A 23,434-nucleotide genomic window follows, 5' to 3' on the forward strand; every position below is an offset into this window, starting at 1 on the left:
GTTCAACTCTTGATACCGGGATTGTGTCCCATACGATAACATCGAGAAGGGGAATCCCCAAAATTCACACCGAATAAAGAAGATTATGTCGCGGTGTGGCAAACATGTATCGAGGGGATGCACAATCCTCTTTTTATTAATTGGTAGTGAGGTCATTTTTTGTTATGGTTTTTAAGCATTGTTGTCGAATACTTGAGTTTGTTTAATGGTAGCATTATATTAAAATTATATTTAGATGTATTTATGATTATTCATTTAATAACGATATGTCCTGATTACTCATTTTTTTTCTTTATTTTTTTTAATTAGATTACATGTATGCATACGCCAGATGCACGAGAGACGTGTGTAAATGGGAAAAATAAAAATAACATAGCGACGAATTTAATCGAATCCGAATCGATCAGGGATTGATTATCTAGTATCCTTCCATTCGCACCCTAGCATTGTCATTCTGCCCTTCTACGTATGCCACTCCCGGGCGGGACGCCGGCCGCGTGTGAACTTATTGTCAAGCAAAAGACAATGGATTCTGGGAGCGTGTGCTTCAAATGTAATTTTGCGGCGCTTCGGATGGAAGAGGTGTGGCCGTGGGTGGGGGAGGGGGGGGGCTTTGCCTCCCCCCCGTATGCATTCACTACCACCTTCGTCTCTTCTTCCGGAGGCGGGGAGGGGGTGATTAATCCATTGTAGGGTAGAGAGGGGGCGGTGGGTTCCGCAGCTGCGGTGTTCTGTCCCCTCTCTCTCCTGTACTTCTCCTCCTTGGAGAGGGCTGAAATGCTGAAGGATTGCGTGGGGTTGTGGCTCCACTAACCCGTGCCCTAAATCTCCTCGGATTCACAGCCCCTCGACCCCCGCCCCCAACCCTCTGCCCCATCACGGGGGTGCTACGGCGGGGGCGAGCACTACCCTCCCCTCCACCACCCTCACCAAAAGAAATTCTCATTCTGCAACATTCATGCCTGCACATTCGGTCTCCATTTTCGTTTTTAAAAATCCAATCATTATCATGAGGAACAGGCGTACTCTCCAAACTAGAGTATGGTGGACTCCGGGATTGAACATGGCTACTGATTTCGGAATAGCTAATACGATGATGAAAACTGTTAATCGAAGCGGCGCCATCCTCTCCGTTGGGCGGACACTCGGATTCTCGCCATCGCCGTAAGGCGACCACGCCGAATCACTTCCGCCCAAATACCTTTTATCCAATTCTGCGTGCGTGGTTGTTGCCCCAACGCCACCTCGCACACATCCTTGGGTGTGAGGCACGTGTGGTCGTAGATTTCTCCGCGAGAACGATGCGAAAATATCGACATGCTTTCGTATCGATCCCGTACATGCGATTATTTGTAACCGATGTGTCGTGCGCCAACAAATTTGGCCAAGAGGGCGATGCTACCGAATTGGCTGCGCGGACAATATTATCAAATTTACGATACTGACGGCAGGTTCGATACTCGGCAATGAAGGTGCTAACGATAAGAACAGTGAAAGCGATATGATGGATATTATGGGCGCACATAGAAGGAAGAATATGGGAACATTCCAAGGGTAGACTATGGAGATTCGATCCCCGTGGTTCTATCGTCGAAATGTGTACAGAAAATGCCGTTCATGAAGCACACCATATTGTTAATTTGGAATCCCATATTTGTTGACGCTGTTGCCATGGACATATAACTGGGAGCAATAACAACCAAGTAAAAACGTAAGGCTTCATTGATGGAGAAATAGCTCTTATTCCGTATATGAAACAAAGAATCAGAATTTTCCGGAAGTGTTTATAAGCTTAATATAATTTGTAAATGTATACATAAAAATATGCGCCTCACTGATATTGTTTGTCGAATGTCGACGGTGTAAAATGAATATGGCGCAGTCCCACGCCGACCTCTCCCCGACAGCGACGGTCATCTCAATCCCCCGCGTCGCCCTTCCCCGAGATTAGATAAGATTAAGACCGTCGTTCGATTTTCAGCCTCACGCCTCCGAGGATCCTTTGGAATTCCAACCCCCTAGCCCTTCTTCGAATCACCACAATATGCCCCTCTCTCCCCATCTTCCTCCGTAGAACCCCCGGAATCGGCCTTTCACACGCCCGGCCCTCCACCCTGCGGGCTCTGCATGGGAACCCGAGGCGAATGGACAAATGGGGCCGAGCTGGAGAAAAGCTCCCCCCCCCCCTCCACCCTAGCGGCGGTTCTGGATCATCACGTCTCATGAGCGGAGAAATAGGGCGCCCATCCCCCTCCTACCCCAGTATTTCACCCTCCACCCTCACCCCCTCCTCCGCAAGGCGTTGGTGACAGCAGAATAGGGTGCCTCCCCTTAAAGCACGAAACCCCTTAGCCCAGCCACCGCCTTGGGATGGAAGGAGGGACGAACATCGAGGGTGATCTCGAGGAAATCTACGAATGCGTATGTTTTTTAAATATTCCATCTGATTCCAAGTGTGTACGTGGAGGATATCACGCAAAGTATGTTATCTAAGGTAGTCACCAGAAACCTATGCTCATGTAACACACGACAAATACTTTCCAAGATTGTGGGCCGAATTCGAAAAATTGTGGCGAATATACTGAAAACACTTCATGAGTTCGATATATATTTTCTTACATTAACAGGTGGATGAGTAAATATAAAAGATATTTAGGGACAAATTTAGCAAAATATTTTTTAATTAGTTAAATACAATTACAACGTGAAATTTCAATTGTCATCTGTTTTTTGCAAATGAATCAACATCAGCGACCTAGGAAAGTGCACGACTTGTCGAAGGGAATGTGTGTACTTACAATATCGAAGGGAATCGGCATTGCATCGGTATGCATACTTATAACAAGAGGCGCTCTTTAGAATTCAATTGTTCATCATTATTCCCAGCCGCAACTTTAACTTCATTTTACGTCATTTGTTTTTCGAACAAGGACAGCCGATTCCTATTTGGGTTAACTCCGGGTTTCCGGGCACTTTACATTGATGTGGCAGACATTTCCGATGAATCCAAAGAAAAATCAAAACAAGTTCTCTGATATCCAAAGAAATTATTCCCTCCGATCTCTCTTTTGCTTGAAAGTAATTCATCCGGTAAACAAGGCACCAATCACGCATGAATTATAAATAATAAAATAAATGATGTCCGTTTTGGACCTTGAAAATAAGCGACATTTTCTTCTCAAAGGGTGTCTCGAAAACTACAAACTCAATTAAAATTTTCAAAATTTTCCTTTCATTCTTCCCCGTAACCAATTTGAATTCCAAGGGAACTTGTGGCCCTTATTATCCTTGATTCAAAAATAATTTCATTTAAATGTTTGGAAGACTAACGATAGAGATACCCGATGTATGACATGAGAAAACGAGGCTTTGTTTCCATTTAGCTAGCATATTTTTCATGATGAGTCAGTCAACATTTCATTTTTCATATGAGTCAAAGCATTCTAGAAAATGCTTTCATTCATCAATCGTGAACTTTAAGTTCGTGGAACTCATCGTGGCAATTTGATCTTTTATTTTAATACGCTGTCATTAAATTAAATTTCTCTTCCTTTAGGAAATAAATGTATAATTCTAGAAGCATATGGGAAATCAAGCACTCGAGACATTTTCATTTATCTAACTACCATAATTTCATTACGAATGGTATACAAACATTTTAGATTTTTTCCGGAATGATTTGACAACAATTGATTACGATGTTATGCACAATTTCATTGCTACATTCATTTATGTTTTTCCTTCAATTGAAATTATGGAAATTGTAAACATTGCCTAAAGCACACGATTTTGAATCCAAGTGGACGCTTCCCACAATGCGAGAACATTTTGTCACTGCTAGTCGTGAATTCTTGTCAACTCTTTTGCCTTAATGCCTGAACCTCCAGAATCCTGGTTTTTGAGCGTGAATACGATTAAACCGGTGAGTTATAATTTGTTTTTTGCATTGCCTGGAAATTATTATAAATTATGAGAAGGTCTCAACTTAGACGCAACATTTTCAAACTGGGCAATCGCACAGGAGGTAAATCCAAATAGAAAAACGATTACGCTCGTTGACGGGAGAAAAAGTGACAATCGTCATTACTTCCGCTAAAACAGCCGCAGCTTCATTACAAAGCACCGTGCACCAAATGATTCGGAGATGCATTCCCCCTATGCACTTGGCAATCGAACAGTTCACTTGCGTATCTATGGTCACTGTGGCTGAAATGAGTCTGCGCTGAAAAAATGAAGGTTTTATTTGTAGACACTCTATGACGTAATGCGTGTGCAGTTATGTTTGACGCAAAAAGATCCGAATTTCACTTCCCACATAAAAGAATTGGGGTTTGGTTGCCTAGTGGATGGAGCGTTGGCGACTAATCTGCGGGCCCAATGTCTCCGACCACCTGACCCTTGCTCCACCCAAATTGTGTGTGCAGTGGTTCCTCTGGCATCTCCTGGGAAACCGCAGGTGGCAAGCAGGGGTTTATGGGGCGGGACCCCCTTTTTGTTAAGCTCTGTTATAATGCATGCATTGGAGACGCCTTGTAGGGTTTATCGCCATGCGAGCTGTGCATCGTTGCCAAACTGTAAATAATCAAGTGAAATCCTTGCAAGTGAGGTAAAAGTTTCAAAATTTCATCTCAGTTAGTGGCTATGCATGGTTTGATCAATGTCCCACATTTGGATGAATAATGCCAGAAAGCAACAATACGGTGCAAATATAGTGTGAACTTGGCACCTTTATATACAGCATTCAGCACGGAGGAACAGCAGAATGAAGATATTCTACAATCAATGAAAGTTGTAGACGCATCTCTATCACTCCAACAAGTGGACGTGTGAGCTAGGCCGTCCCTAAACGGTATTGCCTCTCTAAGAGACTCCCCTTGACCAGGCCACGACCACCACTGACCATACTAGCAATCAAAGTCATGGTATTTATAGAGTTATCTCGTACTTTTAAAACTGGTGGAATATTTCTATTGCACAGATTTGAGAGTGCATATGACAATAATAAAACTGAGAATCTTTTGTATTAAAGAGATTGCGAGGTTAAGAATATAGAAATTTCAAGGCTTTCATTTGACTCTCCCTAGTATTTATAAATCTCAGCCAGACATGTGTATCTCCATCATAATATTTAAATCATAAAATCGCACCAGTTCCTTGAAAAATTCGAAACTCCGAAGGAAAAGCATTGCTCGAAATGAGCTTCTCACAAAGGATTTGGTAATTACAGGTCCCTCTTCGTTGGCTTGTTCTGTCACTTTTAAACGAGAGTGGTGGGCCCTCGAACATTCATTCGCTTTGCCAAATCGTTTTGCCGCTTGCCATATCGACATCTACCCTTTGCACTCTTGCTCCTGTTCGACATCCACAGAATGGAAGATTTCAGATAAAACGAATAGAGAGATAGGTAACATATCAAATGTTGTCCGGAAATTGAAACATGATTGCTAGATTAAAAAACCATGAAGTGTGGAATTAGGTCGAGACAGAGGAAATGAGTACAAATTTAGAGTCTGAAATTTTACTGTTCACAACAAATTTTATGCTTTCCCATGCATTTAATTTAAATGGGGTTTTAAATAATTGAAAACCATCGAGAATAATAAAATTTGAAAAAAATCAGTATAATACAGAATCAACAGCGGAACTTAGGCGAATGACTAGTTTTATTTTATTTGAATACAGTTAAAAACCTGTGAGCAAATATTTAATCTTTCTTTGGATTAAAATACACATTTACTGACCAGGTTAATTTCAATTTTCATTATTTTTACAGTCAACAAAACTTAATCAAAATATTTGTCGGTGAATTTTATCATCCCCCCATCCTCACCCTTTCTCCCTGTGACTGGTTGACTTCAACTTGACCCCGCGCAGCAAATATGGCTCTACTAGTTCCTCATAGGTATTCATCCCAACCTCCTGGATATAAGAAAGTCTCTCAAACACCGACTAGAGCGCAGTAGGTATAGCAACGGGGTACTCTCCATTGCGATAGTTATTCATGGTTTGTCCAAGCAAAATAAAGAATGATTTTTTTTCCGCCGACGTGGACGGCTGGAGTGGGGCGGGATAGGTGGCGGTGAGAGGTCTTGGTAAAGCAACGCAAACCGCGTTATCTGTTATCTGTAGAGTGGGCTGATCACTAAGACACCGGACCCCTCTTCGAGGTTCGCGTCACGAATCCACGATGTTCCATCAAGCAACGATACGCGATAAAATCTTGTGTTAAGTTCGGAAAATCGGATTCGGGAAATAGAGCAATGTCCCGAGGAATGCTTTTCCGCCAGCACAAGATATCCCGGGAAGGTACCTGGACACATCCATCAACAACACAGTGTGATGAAAACGTGCAAAAAGTGAGACACATGCTCTAGTCTGATTGACCCATAGCAAATGTCAGGATGTTAGCAGAAGAGTGCATTATTCAGAAAACCACAGTGCATTCCATTCTAACAGAAGATTTAGATTCCACGAGGAAGGTGTGCCAAGATGGTGCCCAAGGTGCAGTCGGAGGAATGAGAGAATTGTGTGAGAACTTTGCCCTTGGATCTCTTGGACCACGATGAAAGTGACCCGCATTTTTAAGAATAGCTGATTCCTGGTGACGAGACATGAGTCTTTGAGTACGACCCAAGTATATAACCCCTTCGAGTACCATTTTGGACCACTGGACTATGCCAAAGAGGCCGTGACGAGATGCCTGAACGAGGGTCCCGTCGATGTCTTAAAGGAAGCATTCCACAAGTGGCCGAGGCACTGGCATTACTCTTTGTCGACACATAAGGGTGCTCTTATGAAGAATAATGGTAATCTGTACTTTGATCCGCGATATTATTTTTCACCATATTAATTGCATTTATTTTTGGGACAGACCTTGTATTCATTGCCACGTTTGCTACCTTAGACTTGCAATAATTTTTCATGCAATCCACGCATTATGTGCGATAATCTTTCTGACGGCGTTTTCATACCGTTCCGTCCCCGCATACATCCCAATATCTTTCGCGAGCATCCTGCCAAAATACACTGCGTTTACACAACTGTTCGTCATTTCTCCGCGCCCACTCGCTTTCTCCTTTCTACCCTGTCTTAACTCAATCTACAAATCTCTCTTCATTCCCTTCTCAAGTTCTCATGCAAATTAACTATTTCTCCTAGTTCATCCTTAACCCTGCGCTGCATTTCTTACCCTCCATGTTTCCTCCATTTAAGATCATCGGTAATCTATTGCGGCTCAAGATACGTCCAATCAGTTTCTCCCTTCTTCTTCTTCTTCTGAGTGCCCTCCATAGGTTACTGTATTCATCAACCCTTAGAGGTACTTCTTCGTTTGATAATCTGTTCATCAATATCTGTTCTTTATCCATTTTATTTATATCATTCTACAGTAGCATCACATTTTTAATTCTGACTGATTCGGTCTACTTCTCCTGCGCCTTCTGTGGCGCTGCTGTCGGTTTTGCAAGACTTTCGTGAGATGCATCAGAGGGCGGAGGAGGACAAGGGAAGCGGAATGAAGGAGGGAGTTGAGAATGTGGAAGTATAGTAGCTTATATTTATCTATATTAATGTATTTTGTATTGTAGTGTGTCCGGGTTTGTCTTGATAATCGAGGTTGGTAAGTGTGCCGGGGTCCTGTCTGCGCCAAAAGCCTATTCTAAACGAGAAAATACAGAAATAAAATTTTACGAGAAAATTTTTATCCCTCCCATTCATTATTAGCAAGTACCATAACTTAGTATAACCATCATTATCTTAAATTATGAGTTTCATGTATTATCTATGAATGTTTGAAAAACTACCGTCGCGCAACATGCGCCCAGGTACTTACGAGACGTTTGAATATAAATCATTGTCCAAATGACGAATTAAGGAAGGAAGGCGATTGATTTCATTTCTCCTCCACAGGTCGCCACTTGGTCCGCTACTGCAACGAGGAGATCCTGGCCGGCGCAGCGGCGTCGCCTCTGGGCGGCCAAAGGGGGAGCAACGAACAGACGGAGGCAGCAAATGACGCGAAGGGGGGCGGGGGGGACGGGCCGGGTGGCTGGGAGGAGGGGGAGGGCTTCGTCGCGAGTCCCGGTTACCCCAAGTACTACGTGGCGGGAACAGGGGCGGCCAGGGCCGGGGTAGCCTGCGAATGGGTCATCCGGCCGAGGCAGCAAGGACAGAGGGTCCAGGTTACCCTGCTGGACGTCTCCCTCAGGGGTGAGTGCGGCACGGCAATGCAAGCGTTGACCTCCACCACAGTAAAAATAAGCCAATGTCGGACGCAATTGCAATCAGAAAAAAATGTCCGCTTTCACGAGGTGTGCCTCCCCATGGACCTTGACCCGGTGGAAATGCTTTCGAGATCTGATGACCTCTTCTGATGGGAGTAATGATAATTGCTCCTTGTAAGGTCAACCACAACAATTGGGGCAATGTGTAGAAAGAAGACGTTTCTCAGTGAGGCCTTTTGAATGATGCCACCACGTTAAAAGCGCTCTCTGTCGAGGATGTAAACTGAAAGCCACCCGAATTAAATTCGCCACGACCCATCATGCCGGACACAGTGATAAAAATGAGTCCGGTCAATCGCGGTAATCGGTCGTCATGCTCTCGCGGCGGAAGAGGCGAGGCTTCCGTGACCGTTATACCACGCTGACCAATTTCAAAGTGGAATCTACGGCGGCAGTAGAGAAAAAGACGACCAAACCAATCGGAATAAGGGCTTGAAATGTAAGGTCGGTTTTGAGGACAGATGAATTATAAAATGCGATAAAGAGGTGGATGGAGAGAGCACATAAAGATATTTTATGCGAGGCTATGCGAGGTGAGATGGAAGGGTATTAGGGATCAAGGAATAAGATAAACTAGTGAAAAGTTTATCTTGTTCTCTAACATTAATTTCATCAAGGCTGATACCGTTGAAATAGTAGAGAATGCTGGAACGATAGCTAAAAGAATAATATACAGCGGAGGGGAAGAGAGTCATCAAAGGGTGCCCATCGTGTCGATGAAAAATTAAGGGAGAAATGAAGTACACATACTTGAGGAGGTTAATGATAGAATATTATCAGTAGAAAGAAAAGCTGAACCAGCCAACTTGGTTCCTATTTTAGTCTACATGCCAACAAGTAATCATAGGGAGGTAGAAATGGTCAGGGGATAGATCAATCAAAGAAGACACTGGAGGATGTTCATGAAACGAAGCATTTTATATTGGTGTGGTGTTCGAACGAGACGATTTGTGCATGGCGAGATGGTGGTGAGGTGGGGGATCACGGTATCAGAACAAAGGACGGACGCGGGGAGAAATACGTAAATAGAGTTTCGTAGGAGACGGATTTTAATCATGAAGAACTCTTGCGTTGAACACCGCAATAAGCGTATGCGTGCATGGAAAATGCCAGTGGATTCTAAAGGTATCAGTTAAACTCTAATCTGGCCATGCGCATATTTACGAACAGCATGATTACTTGGTGCTGTTTCACAGGAGCAGATACGCATTCAAATGTTGATTTAGTAATAATAAATTTCATTGCATTAAAAATACGTGGGTATCAGTATACCTGAATACGGACATGTTTTTAAATATCACAATTTCATGTCTCCGTTGCACGAATCATCCGTGCTAAGATCTTCCTCAAGGGACAGTCAGTTATTATCCGTATAGGTGTCTGTCGAATACGCTTCTTAGTATTTCACAATCCCGTTCGTCTTCTTCTATTCAAGGTTTGTCCCTTCACATGTCACCTTCAAGTGGTTCGGATCCTTGGTAGAGTGCTTCGGTATATTCCTTCTATGTCTTCCCAATGTCTTCCCAATGTCTTCATCTCTTGCTAGTATATATCCAGTAGCATTTCCGATCATGTGGATATTTGTTTTTATTTCTTTAAATTATATATTCACCAGTTACTAAGCAGTTTTCCCCTTCTCTAGGTTTTCATTGATTTCTTCGCTGCAGGTTTCTATCCACTCTTTATTGGCCTTCTTGCATTCTCGTACGATTCGGTTCAGCAGCGTTTTATAAAGAGTTCCTCTCTTTTTTTCATGGTTTCTTGATTTTTCGCCTTTACTCCACGAGTTTTTTTATTTGAGCTGCAATCCAAAGCCTATTATATTTTATCGCGTTACTTACGACTTGTTCATTCTCTGCTTCGATTTGTACATTTGTTATTTCCTTTCATCGTCCTTCCATGTTTGACCAATTTATTTTTTGCTTTTATGAGTGTTTTTTTTTCAATTTAATAGCATTGCATTATCCCTATTTCCCTCGCAGCTCTTCAGTCATGGGACAGTGGGACAAACTATTGCACGGGTAATGACTTATATTTTTCATACATTCACTCATCGTATCAGATACAAAAAGTTTGGGAGTTTTTGTTCTCCGGTTGAGTTTTAGTTTACTTTATTCCCTTTTGAATGTAGTCACCATAGAAAATCCAATGTCGCCGCCGGAACACTCTCCCTATTGATGGAGCGAATAACTAATATACGCATGCCTCCTACCCGGGATAGAAGACGCTTTGAAGTTAAAAAATGCACATTGAAGAATGAAATGGAGGAGTATTAAAAAGTGAAAGACTTTGCATTTCCACAGGAGAGAAGTCATTGCTGTCGACTAGTTTCGCCACGCTTTAGCATCATTAGCCGTATTGGATCTCAAGCAGCGTGGAGGGGGCGGATTCGTAAAACGTTGCGATGATAAACTTAGCGTCGTCTCCAAAACATTAGATCAGCTAGACTGGGAATCACTCACGGAGTAAAGGTTAAATTACAGTTTAATTTTCTTGCATAAATTGGAAGGTCTATTTAGCAGTGATGTTGAAATTGTACTATTAGATCCCTCGTACGGCGGTAGAAGAGATCATGTCAATAAAATTAGAGAGAATAAGTGTAGAACAGATAGATTTAAGATTCCATTTTTTCCAAGAACGATAGGGCATCATAATAACATTGTCCGAGCATGGTAGGGTCATGTTCTGGTAAAAATTAGTATGGTGTGTATTCACCCCCTGCCACTCACCCTTGCGGTGGCTTGCAGGGTACATAAAAATGAAAAAAATAAATCATCTGGCTATGATGGCTATGGCCAGATGATTCAACAGTGTGGCGAAACTAGTCGACAATAATAAATTCTTTCCAGTGGAAACGCAAAGTGTCTTCGATTCTTTCTTCGTGTTTTACAAATGAATTTCCAGAAAGCATCGGTTTCAATCATCTCTCAAATGGAGAAAGGTTAATCTCGAGTCCAGCCTTTTATTAAAGATGCATATACAAGCCTATTGTATGTAGACGTGAGAAATGCAAAAAGTGACATATTAATGATCTTTGGGTCTTCATAGAGAGAGAAACTCCCTGGGGAATTAATGTACTGGACCCCAATAATCACGTCTTCAGAACTGTTTCCAAGTGACCGCGATGCCACGTTATAATTAATGTCATGCAGAACTTAAAATGTTTGATGCCCGACACAGCGTGGTTGCAAATGTTTGGTTTTAATTTCCTCTGTCATTCTTTTGATTCCTCCCCCTGCTTCACCCCCCTCCTCCGAAGGCGTGGGCCCCTACGAGCAGGAGTGTTCCGATTGGCTGGAGGTCACCGCCGGCAGGTCGCTGACCGCCGGTGCCCCGGAGGGCGACTCCGAGGACGAGAGAGTGCTGCTGGCCGGATGCGGCGAGGCGCCGGAGGCCGTGAGGATCGAGTCCCCGGAGGAGGCCCCCGGACTCCGGGTGGCCCTGAGGTCCGCCTCGGGCTCTCTCTTCCCCAAGAGGGGTCTCCTCTTCCACTACAAGGGTGAGTGAGCCTTCCGTCTGATACCCTTTTGCGACGGATGTCGATCTTATGAATTTGCAAACTTCGTATGCATACTACCTTGATCAAAAATTTCCCGGAATTTATTCAGAAAATTAAAAATACAAGTTTATTCATCTAAATCTATATTGTCCCCTTCAAAGTAATCCCCATCGACTGCAACACACTTATGCCAGCGCTTGATCCAATCCTCGAAACATTTTTTATATTCGGTTTTCGGTATGTCCATCAGTGCTTCCTGCGATTTTTCCATTACTTCCTCTCGGCTGCTAAAACGCGTTCCCCGTAATGGTTTTTTAACTCGATTGAACAGAAAGAAGTCACAGGGAGCCAAATCAGGTGAATTCGGTGGCTGCTGGATGGTATTTGTTGCATTTTTCGTCAAAAAATTACGAATAATGATAGCACTGTGCGACGGTGCGTTATCATGGTGCAAAATCCACGAGTTTTCTGCCCACATTTCTGGTCTCTTTCGGCGAATTGCTTCACGCAAACGTCTCATAACGCCCAAATAATACTCTTTGTTTACTGTCTGGCCTTCTGGCAAAAATTCATGATGCACTACACCGTTGTAATCCATGAAAACCGTCAGCATTGCCTTCTTTTTTGACTGAAAACGACGTGGTTTTTTTGGTCTCGGCTCATTTGGTGAACGCCATTCACTTGCCTGATGTCTGGATTGCGTGTCGTACTCATAAACCCACGTCTCGTCTCCAGTAATGATCCTTTTGATGAATGTGGGATCGGATTCAGCCTCGCAAATCATGTCTTTTGCGACGTCAACACGGTCTCTTTTTTGCATGAAATTGAGGTCTTTCGGCACCAACTTTGCTGCTACACGACGGAAACCCAAATCATTAACCACAATGTCTTGGGCGGATCCATAGGCAATGTTCAAGTCCTCCGCTATTTCTCTGATGGTTAATTTGCGGTTATTGACCAACATTTCTTTTACTTTATCAATTTTTTCACCGACTTTCGATGTCGATGGTCTGCCACTGCGTTCATCATCTTCGATTGACTCACGACCACTTCTGAACCGCTCGTGCCACTGGTAAACGACCGTTTTTTTTAGAGAATCGTTGCCGATACACTTTTCCAACATTTCCAACGTCCGTGCGCCACTAAATCCGTTTTTTACGCAAAATTTAATACAAGTTCGTTGTTGCAAATTTAAATCCATTTCTGCAATTGTAAAAAATCGCCAACACACACAGAGATAGATGTACTCTTGGCTACGTAACTTTTGCAAATGTCAAGTTATGACACTAAGATTTAAAGGGAATATCAACAACAGATGTACCAATTTAACAAAAAAACAGAACTCAAATCGGAACGATGGGAGCGCCACACGGTGGTAATTCCGGGAACGTTTTGATCAAGGTAGTATATATTCACAGTGAATTTCTGATGGCACTACCGTTATGGACGCGTTGACGACATCACCGCGCTCAAAATTTCACAACATTGCCGGGAAAAGTAAATTTATGAATTTCCGGAGGTGGGTTAGAGTGGGAGGGAAGTTGGAGGAGGGGGTTAATGGGTGGTTAAAGGCATTGGCGGTTACGAATCCGCTCTAGTCCAGGACGAGGGTACTTCCACAAGGAACGAGTATCTTTCCAAAATATTTTATTTTGTCAAATGTCCATCATTGCACTCTTTATGTCTCTACTTCTCCCCGTATAGTCAAATTAGTCCCTTTTTCTCGAGTTGAATTGTGTCCGGAAAAGAGTAATTAAGTGTGGTCCATCTCCCATGGGTAACATTTTCATTTCGGAGATTTCACTTGTGTTCGTCGGCGCGTAGCTTGAACGGCATCAACGTTTGACCCAGGCCGCGCTGCATTTCAGTTAGTAAATTTTGGCTCAATGTTTTCCGCTTGATCCTCCATGTTATTCACAAAAGTCTGGAGGTCGTTTTTGGTGTTATATTCAGCCTTAAATTTTTCTCTTCAAAATAGGTTAGCTATAGTTTGAGAGATTCCTCTAGAAGAGCAAAGTGTACACCTAAAAAACATTTTCTTCGTCATTTTCTTGGGATGAATTAAGCTTACACCTTATTCTCATGATGTGATTTTATCATTTCTTCAATTAAGTTCTTAACAGTGTCCGTCGTTGACGGCCATCATTTTGATTTTTGAGTTTATAGGTAATATTATTTTATGTGAAGTGAAATATTCAGTGACCTATAAATGATGAAATTAAATGCAAATAGATTTTGAGGAAAATGTTGTCGGGAATTGAATGGAATGGCATGGTTCGTGGTGATGCCTTTCGGTAAACTGACAATTCGTTGCGGAAATCTTTGGATTTTTTTTCGTCGCATTTGAATTGGAAACTCGTGAACTCCCTAAAGAGACACTTCAAATGGGACGGAAGCCTTCTTGTTGAACTTCTGGTTTCAGTGGAAACCGCGGGTCTTAAAGCTGCACTTGTTTCATGACTTTTTGGAAGGCCAAGGATAGTTTATAACGGTCATTTTGTTGGCTTAATTTTGCCTAAAAATGTCGGGATCATAAATGAGAGCTTCTTTCCTTTCGAAAGTATTGGATGGAGTCACCTGGGTGTCTCGCACTATTTGGGAACTCTTGATGATGTCGTGGGGTTTTCAATATATAGTACATTGAACATTGTTCATCGTTGTTCAAATCGAGTTGCCCTGGTCAGGTTCTTCTAATATTAGGTGGTTGTAGTTCACGAGATTGCGACTGATTCACGATCCTGCTTTGCAGCCCTGGGGTGTCGGTGGCCGCCACCACGAGCGCCCAAGGACGGGTACCTGGTGTCCCAGAACGCGTCCGCAGTGCACTACATGTGCTGCGTGGGCTTCAAGTTCCCCGACAGCGGTCGTCGAGAGAGGGAAATTCGCTGCGACGAGCAGCGCGGCCTGTGGCGGGTCCTCGAACCAAGTGAGCTGAGCGAGCTGCTACCTGATTGTGTGGGTGAGTGAGCGGTGGGCGTCGGAAGGGTGTGAGTGGGCGGCACAGTTAACGGAGAACCACCTTGTCGTAAACGCCTTACATCTTCTCCTACTTCCAAAATGTTCAATTGTTAAGGTTCTGCTATCGTAGTAGCAAATTTCACGAAGAGAGTACGCTAGATGTAATTTATTTATTTACACAATTACGTTGCAATTAGGCAAATTTCCTGGTGGCAACGGTCAGGTTTGGTCAAAGATAACTACTAACAACTAAAATTACATACGAACACATAAAAACAGATAAGAGATAAAATATTTTTACATAATGACACTTCCACATCACATACAAACAAACTTCCACACCACATACAATATGCCGTCCACATCACATACAAAACAATATTTTCATGACTACAATGAAGTTTATTACCCAGTGGCTGCTTTACATTTCAACTTAAAACTTCTAAAATTGGATGGAAAGGGCTCAAACAAACCTCCAGGCAGCTGGTTCCAATCAATTATGGTTCTATTTAAAAAAGAGTATTTTTTCTTATTTGTTTTTTGAGTCCTTATGAGTAATGACCGCGGGATTATCGTAATTTGTTTTAATATATTTTAGATACCAACCATTGGGCTATTGGGAAAAAATAGAGAATACTGTGAGAAAATGCTGAGGTAATATATGATATAGCTATGATACAAATGAAAAGATTTACATTCTGAGTAATATTTGTCAATCTTTTTAATTCCATGAATAGGTAAGGAAATGGGTATTTTTTATGTTGATCACAGAGTGTTGCTTTGAATGACACTGAATTTGGACAAACTTGAGCTAAATGTTTAATCGCATTCTTTAAGGTTTTTGGCTGACATCAACTATCAGGAACATCATTGGTAACTGGTAGTTCTTGGCTCAAATATAAATTTCACAACTTTTTAAAACACTCCGAATTAGGATCTTAATGGCATCAGGCTGAGTACGAATCTTAGACGACCTAGGCTCAAAAACTGATTTAACAGTATGTACTACCCATGTAAGAAATGAATGAATCAATATTTGGATAGAGCTACGTTAAAAGCCCTTCCATGGGCTAAAACCTTGGCTTTTGCATTCCAATGATCGCAACAGCTATGCTAGCTGGAGAGTAATAATAACTGCTCCTGGTAGGGTCACCCTGAGCCAGATAGGTCAAAGGATTGAATCAAGTGAAAGGTAGTCCTCGTAGCATCTTTTGCTCAGTGAAGTGGCTGCAATTGTGTTTTCCAAGTGTGTTTTAGTATCCTCGTTGTAATCGGTTACTTTACCAATATTACTAGTTAAATATTTGGATCTAGTTCCTACAGTTGTGAGGCAATGTTCCTCCAATGTCTTACTTCCTTCTCCTTATTAATTGCAGTCAACCTTCACATCTTCATTCCTTTCTAACACAGGGGTCACATCTGAGACTATTTCATCTTGAATATCACTATTTCAATTTCGACATTATCTGGTCCTAAATCAATTTCATCTCTACTACTTCCAAAGATCTGACAATCGTCTTCTTCAATTTCTTGATGAACAACTCAGTGAAAATTTCTTTTTCATTTATAAAAATGCTCTCTTGCATTTCAGAATAGCTGCCATAGCAAATAGTAAAAAATAATATTCCAATAAGTTCAGAGGGGAGTAGAACAAAGTGAACGGCAGAGACACTATGAGAAAACTGAAAATTGAAACCTCTTGATTTGGTAGACAACTAAAATGTCATTCTCAGTGAGCTAAGGTTGTTTGGACTTTGAGCTGCCCAATCACGAAAGCAATAGAATTTACATGACATAGATTACAGAGCTGGGCCCCTAAAGACCCTCAGAGCTAAACAGCCAGGGAATTCTAATAATTTATGTGAATATACTATTGCTGTAGATTTTCAGCTCCAAATATTATTCTTTAGGAATATGTGAATTATCAATTGCTGCAGAAACAATTTATTTTCCAAAATGTATATTATGAGTCACCAAAGATCTGAGGTCTGTGCTCCAAGGGTTAAAGAGTCACATTATTTATCACCATTTCCTGAGATAAATTAGCTTCACAATACATTGGAACTTGTGTCTCCTTTGGATCTCTGCCAACAATCCCCTTGAAGCCCCCACTATTCTTAGATCTTGATCGCTGGTTTTCTTTTTCCTCCATTTGACATATTCCATCTTAATCTACGCTCACATGTCAAAAACCTCCAATCCATGCCTATGATCACACTTCAATGACTGTGTTTCAGTACCATAGAAAGCCATCTGCTATAGCAAAGCGTCAAGTTCAAGTCTTCTCTTAACATCCTCATTCAATGCCCCCAGTATTAATTCATTCCTCTTCATGAAGGATTCATTGCTAAACATTGCGCCATGTTTTTATGTGCATGCTACATCCATATTAGTCGATTTTATCAATAATACTTCCAAGATAGGTAAAATGTTCCACCTGCTCTAGTTTTAGCCCTCCTATATAATTATTTAACTTAGCTTTCCTCTTTTTTGAAAACCTCATAACCCTAGCTTCATTTACATGGATTTTTACTCAATAGATATTAAAATGATTTACTAATGTGCTCAGCAATGATTGTAAACCCTTGATGCACTGTCTGACAAAAACTTAATAATCTGCAATCCTAACTGCTTAATTGAATTCTCCACCACCTTTCATTCCTATCTCTAGTTCTTCCCTCGGCACTTTTATGATTTCATAATGAATAAGTTGAAAAACACAAGTGATGTTGAACAGCCCTGTTTTCCTTCTCTTCCTGCCAGAGCCTATCTTGACTTCCCACCCATCAGTTGCACCTGAACGGTCAGAAACATGTACAGGTTATGAATAATTTGAGGATTACCCCATCCATTCCATTAGTTCTACCCAATTTACTCCATTGAAAGCCTTAACCAAATCTATGGGGAAACAAAATACATCCCAACTTGGCTCATCGTTCCTCCCTACGAATGACCTCATTACTGCTATGGCAAAACATATGCCTCTGCTCTTCCTGAACCCAAACCATTTATCTTTCAAGCGATCATTTGCCTTCCTCCCTTTCCTCCAATTGTTAATCCTAAGTACCCACTTGGCTGTACCACCCTAACCCTTAAATTGTTCTCATGGATGTTAATTATCCCCAGAGCATTATTTCATTTCAATTCCCTTAAGGCACCATCTATTTTGCAATCATGCCCTCCTGGGTCCAAGCTATTCCCATCTGCATCACCTTTGCCTTCTCTGGCTAACTTGACTTTCACACATGGATACTATAAGTCATCTTTCCATCAATGTTGAATCTTTGAAGTTCAATTATGATTTTTTCTGCAGCAATTTCAGAGTGTAATAATCATTCACCTTGACCGGGTTTCAAACCTGGATTCCACAATGTCCAGTCGAGTGCTTTAACCAGTTAAGCCATTGAGGCATCCTCTTACCTCTGAAATTTTGGGGCCTTTAAAGGAACAAGGTGTTGAAATGCACATTAGCGGATGACTCTATTAAAAGTTACTGTTGCGGCATCTCCCGCATTTTATTAGGTATTAGTTTTTCTGCCAAATCTTTAAAATTGTGCGTGGCATTTCCCTTCGTTCCTCATTATAGTGATTTCACCTTCCTGTGTATCATAAAGAATTCTCCCTTCCCATGTAAAATCTCCTTGTCTACCACGGCCCTCCTCCACATTCCTTTCTTCCTATTAGTTTCCCACTTAAGTTTATTAATCAAATTCTTTTACTTCTCCCAACCTCATTATTTGTTTACATTCTTCTATGCACATATCTCATTTATCTTCCTAATCATCTCGTCGGCAATCCATGGATGCCTTGTTATTTTTCTATTAAGTGTTCCTCTGTTGTTCTTTGCAACTTCAAGTATTCCTGTTTTGATGTTTGCTCACAATTCTTCAACTCTGCCTCTCTCCCAGTCCTCACACAAAGTGTTCTACTGCTTCCTTTATTTCTTTTTCCTCATTTACTTTCTGTTTTGGTCTATTCTTCTGCATTCCATTCCTTCATCCATCTTAAATTTTTCTGTCTCTTGAATTTTACATTACATATCATTAAAAACACATTTATGCATGCTTAATTACTAATCAGTAAACATTTCATTTTAAATTATGATTTATTATTTTATTTATTTGGTAATCTACCGGTTAAGGTAGGTTTTTGGATGGACATAATTCCTAATTCAATAATTTGTGACCCCTAGCAAAACACAGCATCCTACTCTACATCAGGTCCCTCTTCAACTCTGAGTACCTTCTTCCTCCCTTCATCCCGTCCAACATCCCTATCCTGTTTCTTCTGAATTTCTATGATGGACCGGAAATCAAAGATTTATCCATTAAAAAGATTTCACTATCGTGAAAGATGGGTCACGGTAGAGCGTTGGACTGCTGACCGGAGGGGCCCGGGTTCGATTCCCGGGCAAGTCTCTGGGCACCTGTAGCTCCACCCAAGCTATGTGATTTTTCGGGCACTAGATCATCTTGGGAAACCATAACGGGCACCGGAAAAGGAACTGGCCCCCCTGCCCTGATTTGTGAATTTCACACGCCGTCGGGCTTGGAGAACTTGGTGAACTTTACCGTCACTTACTAAACCGACATTCAGGTTGATTACTGTGTTTATGTTTTATCTTAATAGATTTTACCAAATTGCTTCAACCAAAAAGTTTGATTAATAAATCAAAAAAATGAGAGCATTTTGATGAATTGATGTCTAAATACACAGTAATTCGGTATCAAACAATAATTTCACAACACCTTTGATTAGGATCAATTATCTTAGTCTACGTACAGCAATGACTTTGTGAAGAGGTTAAAACGCCTCCAATCCGCCTTTTATCTGTTCCTCTTATCTTACCATTCCGCAAACGGGGTCCAAAAATCTTCACTTGATCCATCACTTCTCCTTTTACCTTCACAGTATGTGCAATGTGTGAATGACAAAAGACAGGACTGATTTATATTTTGTTTTTTACGACGGATACAGCTTAATCGAACTTATCACCCTCGAGTAGTAGTAGTAGTTTTGAGGGGAGGCGACCGACAGCTAAGGTCATTTGCGCCATAGGGGATGGATAGGAAAGGATGAAGGGTGGAGAGAAACCCGGCGTCGGCATTAGCCTACTCTTTACGAAAGGCGCCAAGGGGTCCGCAGTTTAACGTCCCATCCGACGGACGGCGTACTCACTCAAAGTGCCCTCCACAAAGCACCTCAAGTAGGGATCGAGATACCTCTGAAAAATATTCAACACCGCCGGGATTTGAACCCGCGCCCTCATGGTGGGAAGCCAGTACGTTAGCCCCCGCACCATCTCGATCCCCTTATCACCCTCGAAGTACATGCCTTGGCTGACGACACACCTTTGCCAACGTTCCTTCCAGCTCTCGAACCCTGCCTGGTAAGCCGCCTTAGGGATCCTCTTCAGGTCCGCCTAACAATTAGTTTTAATGTCCGCAATAGAGTCGAATCGGCGCCCTTTCAAGGTTGATTTTAACCTACGAATCGAGGAAACATACCAACATGACCTTCACATCGGACCGGGACATCGAGCTTTCTTTGGTCGCGGAGAAAGAGGACATTTCCACTGAGAAGCCTGGGCCCTTGTCTCAGCATCATAACCCTAAACCCAGGTTTTGTCACCGGTTACGATGGTTTTAAGAAACTCTGGGTCGGTATTGGCTCGATCCAAGAGTTACTGACAAATGGCCAGACGTTTTTGTCTCTGTTTATCAGTCAGCACCCGCGGGACGAATTCTGATGCGACGCGCTTCATGCCCAAAATGTCTGTCAATATTGTCTGACAGGGTAATAAACCAATGTTCAATTCCTCGGCTATATCCCTAACAGTTGAACAGCGATTTACCCGCACCAAATCGTTCACCAATTTGACATAGTTGGGGTCTGTCGAAGTGGAAGGTCGCCCCGTTCGCGAATCTTCAGCTGTCGAGGTTCTGCTCAATTTAAAACGACTGTACCACTCAAAGCACTGGCTTCGACTCATAGTTTCATTAAGAAAGGCTTGCTTAATCATTCCAAATGTCTCCGTAGCACTTTTGCCAAGTTTGAAACAAAATTTCACGCACACGCGCTGTTCCTCTAGCTCCTTCATAGCTGCCGTTGCACGCGGCGACGAACAGGTTAATACACGTACCGCTGCTGCTGCGTGTTCGATCGACGTAAACTAACGCAACACCTCTCGTTTTAGTCGCCAGATGTGTCGCTAGATGGCGCACTGTGTCTCGTTTCTATCCCTTGAACGGTTTGCGCAGAATAAAATCAATCCGGTCTGCTCACTATGGGACATGAGTTCATGAGAATTCTCAGAAGAGCATTCGGATTAAATCAGAATTCAGTATTTTTAGTGTTTTTTTAGTATTTTATTGTACCCTGTAAGCAACCGCTAGGGTGTGTGTCAGGGGATGAATACACACCGGACTAATTTAGACCCGAACATGACCCTACCGTGGTCGAGCAATATTATTCTGACCCCTTATCGTTCGTGGAAAAAATGACATCTTAACATTCTCTGTTCTACACGTAAAACCCTCTAACTTTATCGACACATCTCTCCTACCGCAGTAAGTTGGGGATACAAATAAATTTTCAGAATCACTGCTAAAGAGACGTCCTTCAAATTAATGCAAGAGATTTAAGCTGTACTTCAACCTTCGCTCCGTGAGTGATTCCCAAACTAGCTCCTCCAATGATTTTGGATGCGCTACTAAGTTTATCATGACAGCGTTTTGCAAATCTACTTCCTCTACGCTCCATGGGATTCAATTCGGCAATCAGTCCAACTTCGTGAGGATCCCATGATATACCTGCAGCATATTCTAAATGAGGCCTAACCAGCGAAAGATAACATTTCTCTTTGACCTTTTCGTCTCATTTACCCGGTACTCTTCTCATAAATCCTAATTTTTTGTTAGCTTGTCCGCATATTCCCCCTAGTATGTGTTTCGCCCAGAGGAGAGGTCGTAAGCGAGGTCCTTTCTCTGGCTGAGGAATGAAATAAATGAGTCACCATGCCTCCTTCTTGTTCATTCGCACCAGTTCCACCGCCAGGCGAACGGAGTTCGGAGGTGGCCTTTGTGTCCTTCCCGCAATGCATCGTCCCCTTTCCACTCCGCTCCCTTTCCCTCCCCACTCGAACCCTTCCTGGGTCGACACAGCGTCTCCTCGGAGACAGACTCCCGCCGGCTGTGGATGATTCCCGGCAGATCTCCCGGCAATGCCCACTCTCTGCCCAATCCTCCCCCGGCGGGGCCACTGCCCCTCCCGCAAGGGGTACTGTGCCATCTCCGCTCTCCCAAAGACTCCTCTGCGAGCATCTTTAAGGACCAACACTCAGGCAGTCCCGATCAGAAAGGAGCGCTAAATATGAGAACTGGTCGGCTGCGCAGATTGCCATCCGCGCCTTCTACCATTCATCGGCAATTACTGCGCTGGAAATCGTTTTCCCATGGTCGCCATAATCGCCTTTGTCCCAAGGCAATTTAGGAATGCCGATGGACGCGGTGGGGACGAGTTTCACCATCAAATTAAGACGCGATCGAGCACTGATTGCACCCCGCTGTTCAAACAGGGCCGTGGTAGTTTGGCCGATGCCCTCCGATTAATTTAGGCGCATGCAGTGTACAGTCCCATAGGAGGCTCAATTCTCACCGTGACTGAAGAGAGGCTGGCTCTCATATGGTGATAACCACATTGTAAAATGTTTATTGTCATAAGCAAGAGTAATCACGTCACAGTTGACGTTCTTAAATGTTTGGCCGAAATCTATTCGGCTCATCTACTTTTTTTTAAATGCATTGAGCAAAAGACTTTGTGTTACTCTCGCTCGTAGTGTTTTGTTTTTGTGCCTGAAAAAAATTTGTCGCATAGGAATAGACGTATAATTCAGTAAATGGTGAAAGCATATTCGGGTGGCCTTCCATCTCATTTCCGTTGACATCACAATGTCGAATTTCAAAAGAAAACCATATTTTCCTCTCTACTACATGTGGAGGCACGAAAGCAGTGAGAAAGCATCCTCTGTTTTGGATAAATATCCTGCTTTCGTTTTGCGTTCACGAGAACTGCAAAGTGTGAACTTGCTCCGAAAAAGGCGAAGACGGCTCGTCCCATCGGACGGGAAGGCCACTCTTTTTTTGAGATAGTCACGGAATTCGATTCCTCAACCATTATCCTCAAAAAATGTAAAACACCTGCGGGAAAGTATCACTCATTATTATTTGACGAGCTGAAGGCAGAAATTTCCAAAGTACGACCGCATTTCAAGGAGAAGAAAATAATTTTTCATAAGAAGAACGCAACTGCTCACACTTCGGCGATCGCCTTGGCTAACATTCACATACATACTGCACTTCGAATTGATTAACCACTCACCGAATCCATCAGATCTAGATCCCATCGACTCTTTACCGGTTTCCTTGCCTTAAAGTGTTTTGCTTGGATGATCGAGATATTCATCGGACGAAGAGATTATCACATACTCCTATTTTTGCGGAGAAATTCTTCAACTACTATCATGAAGGGCTAAAAAAGATGGAGCATCGCCGAAAAAGTTTATCGACTTAAGAGGAGACCATGTTGAAAAATATAAATAAATTTGAAGACAAATTGGCTCCAAATTATTTGGCGCTATGCATTTCACGCATAGCGCCAAATAATAATGGAATTCGCAAGCAATACACTGAATGAC

The 23,434-nt window shown here is 42.5% G+C and overlaps 1 protein-coding gene across 1 annotated transcript in view; it reads left to right on the plus strand.

Moving 5' to 3' along the window:
• The window catches only part of LOC139689571 (uncharacterized), a 246,262-nt gene that overhangs the window by 166,243 nt on the left and 56,585 nt on the right, over positions 1 to 23,434 (plus strand). Inside the window, exons 5-7 of the mRNA XM_071586734.1 lie at positions 7,909 to 8,208; positions 11,542 to 11,781; positions 14,531 to 14,740. Coding sequence (XP_071442835.1) covers positions 7,909 to 8,208; positions 11,542 to 11,781; positions 14,531 to 14,740 — 750 coding nt within the window. The remainder of the gene's footprint in view (positions 1 to 7,908; positions 8,209 to 11,541; positions 11,782 to 14,530; positions 14,741 to 23,434) is intronic.

The sequence above is a fragment of the Hetaerina americana genome, unplaced genomic scaffold (assembly GCF_022747635.1).
Source record: "Hetaerina americana unplaced genomic scaffold, ioHetAmer1.1.p SCAF_25, whole genome shotgun sequence".
NCBI lineage: Eukaryota > Metazoa > Arthropoda > Insecta > Odonata > Calopterygidae > Hetaerina > Hetaerina americana.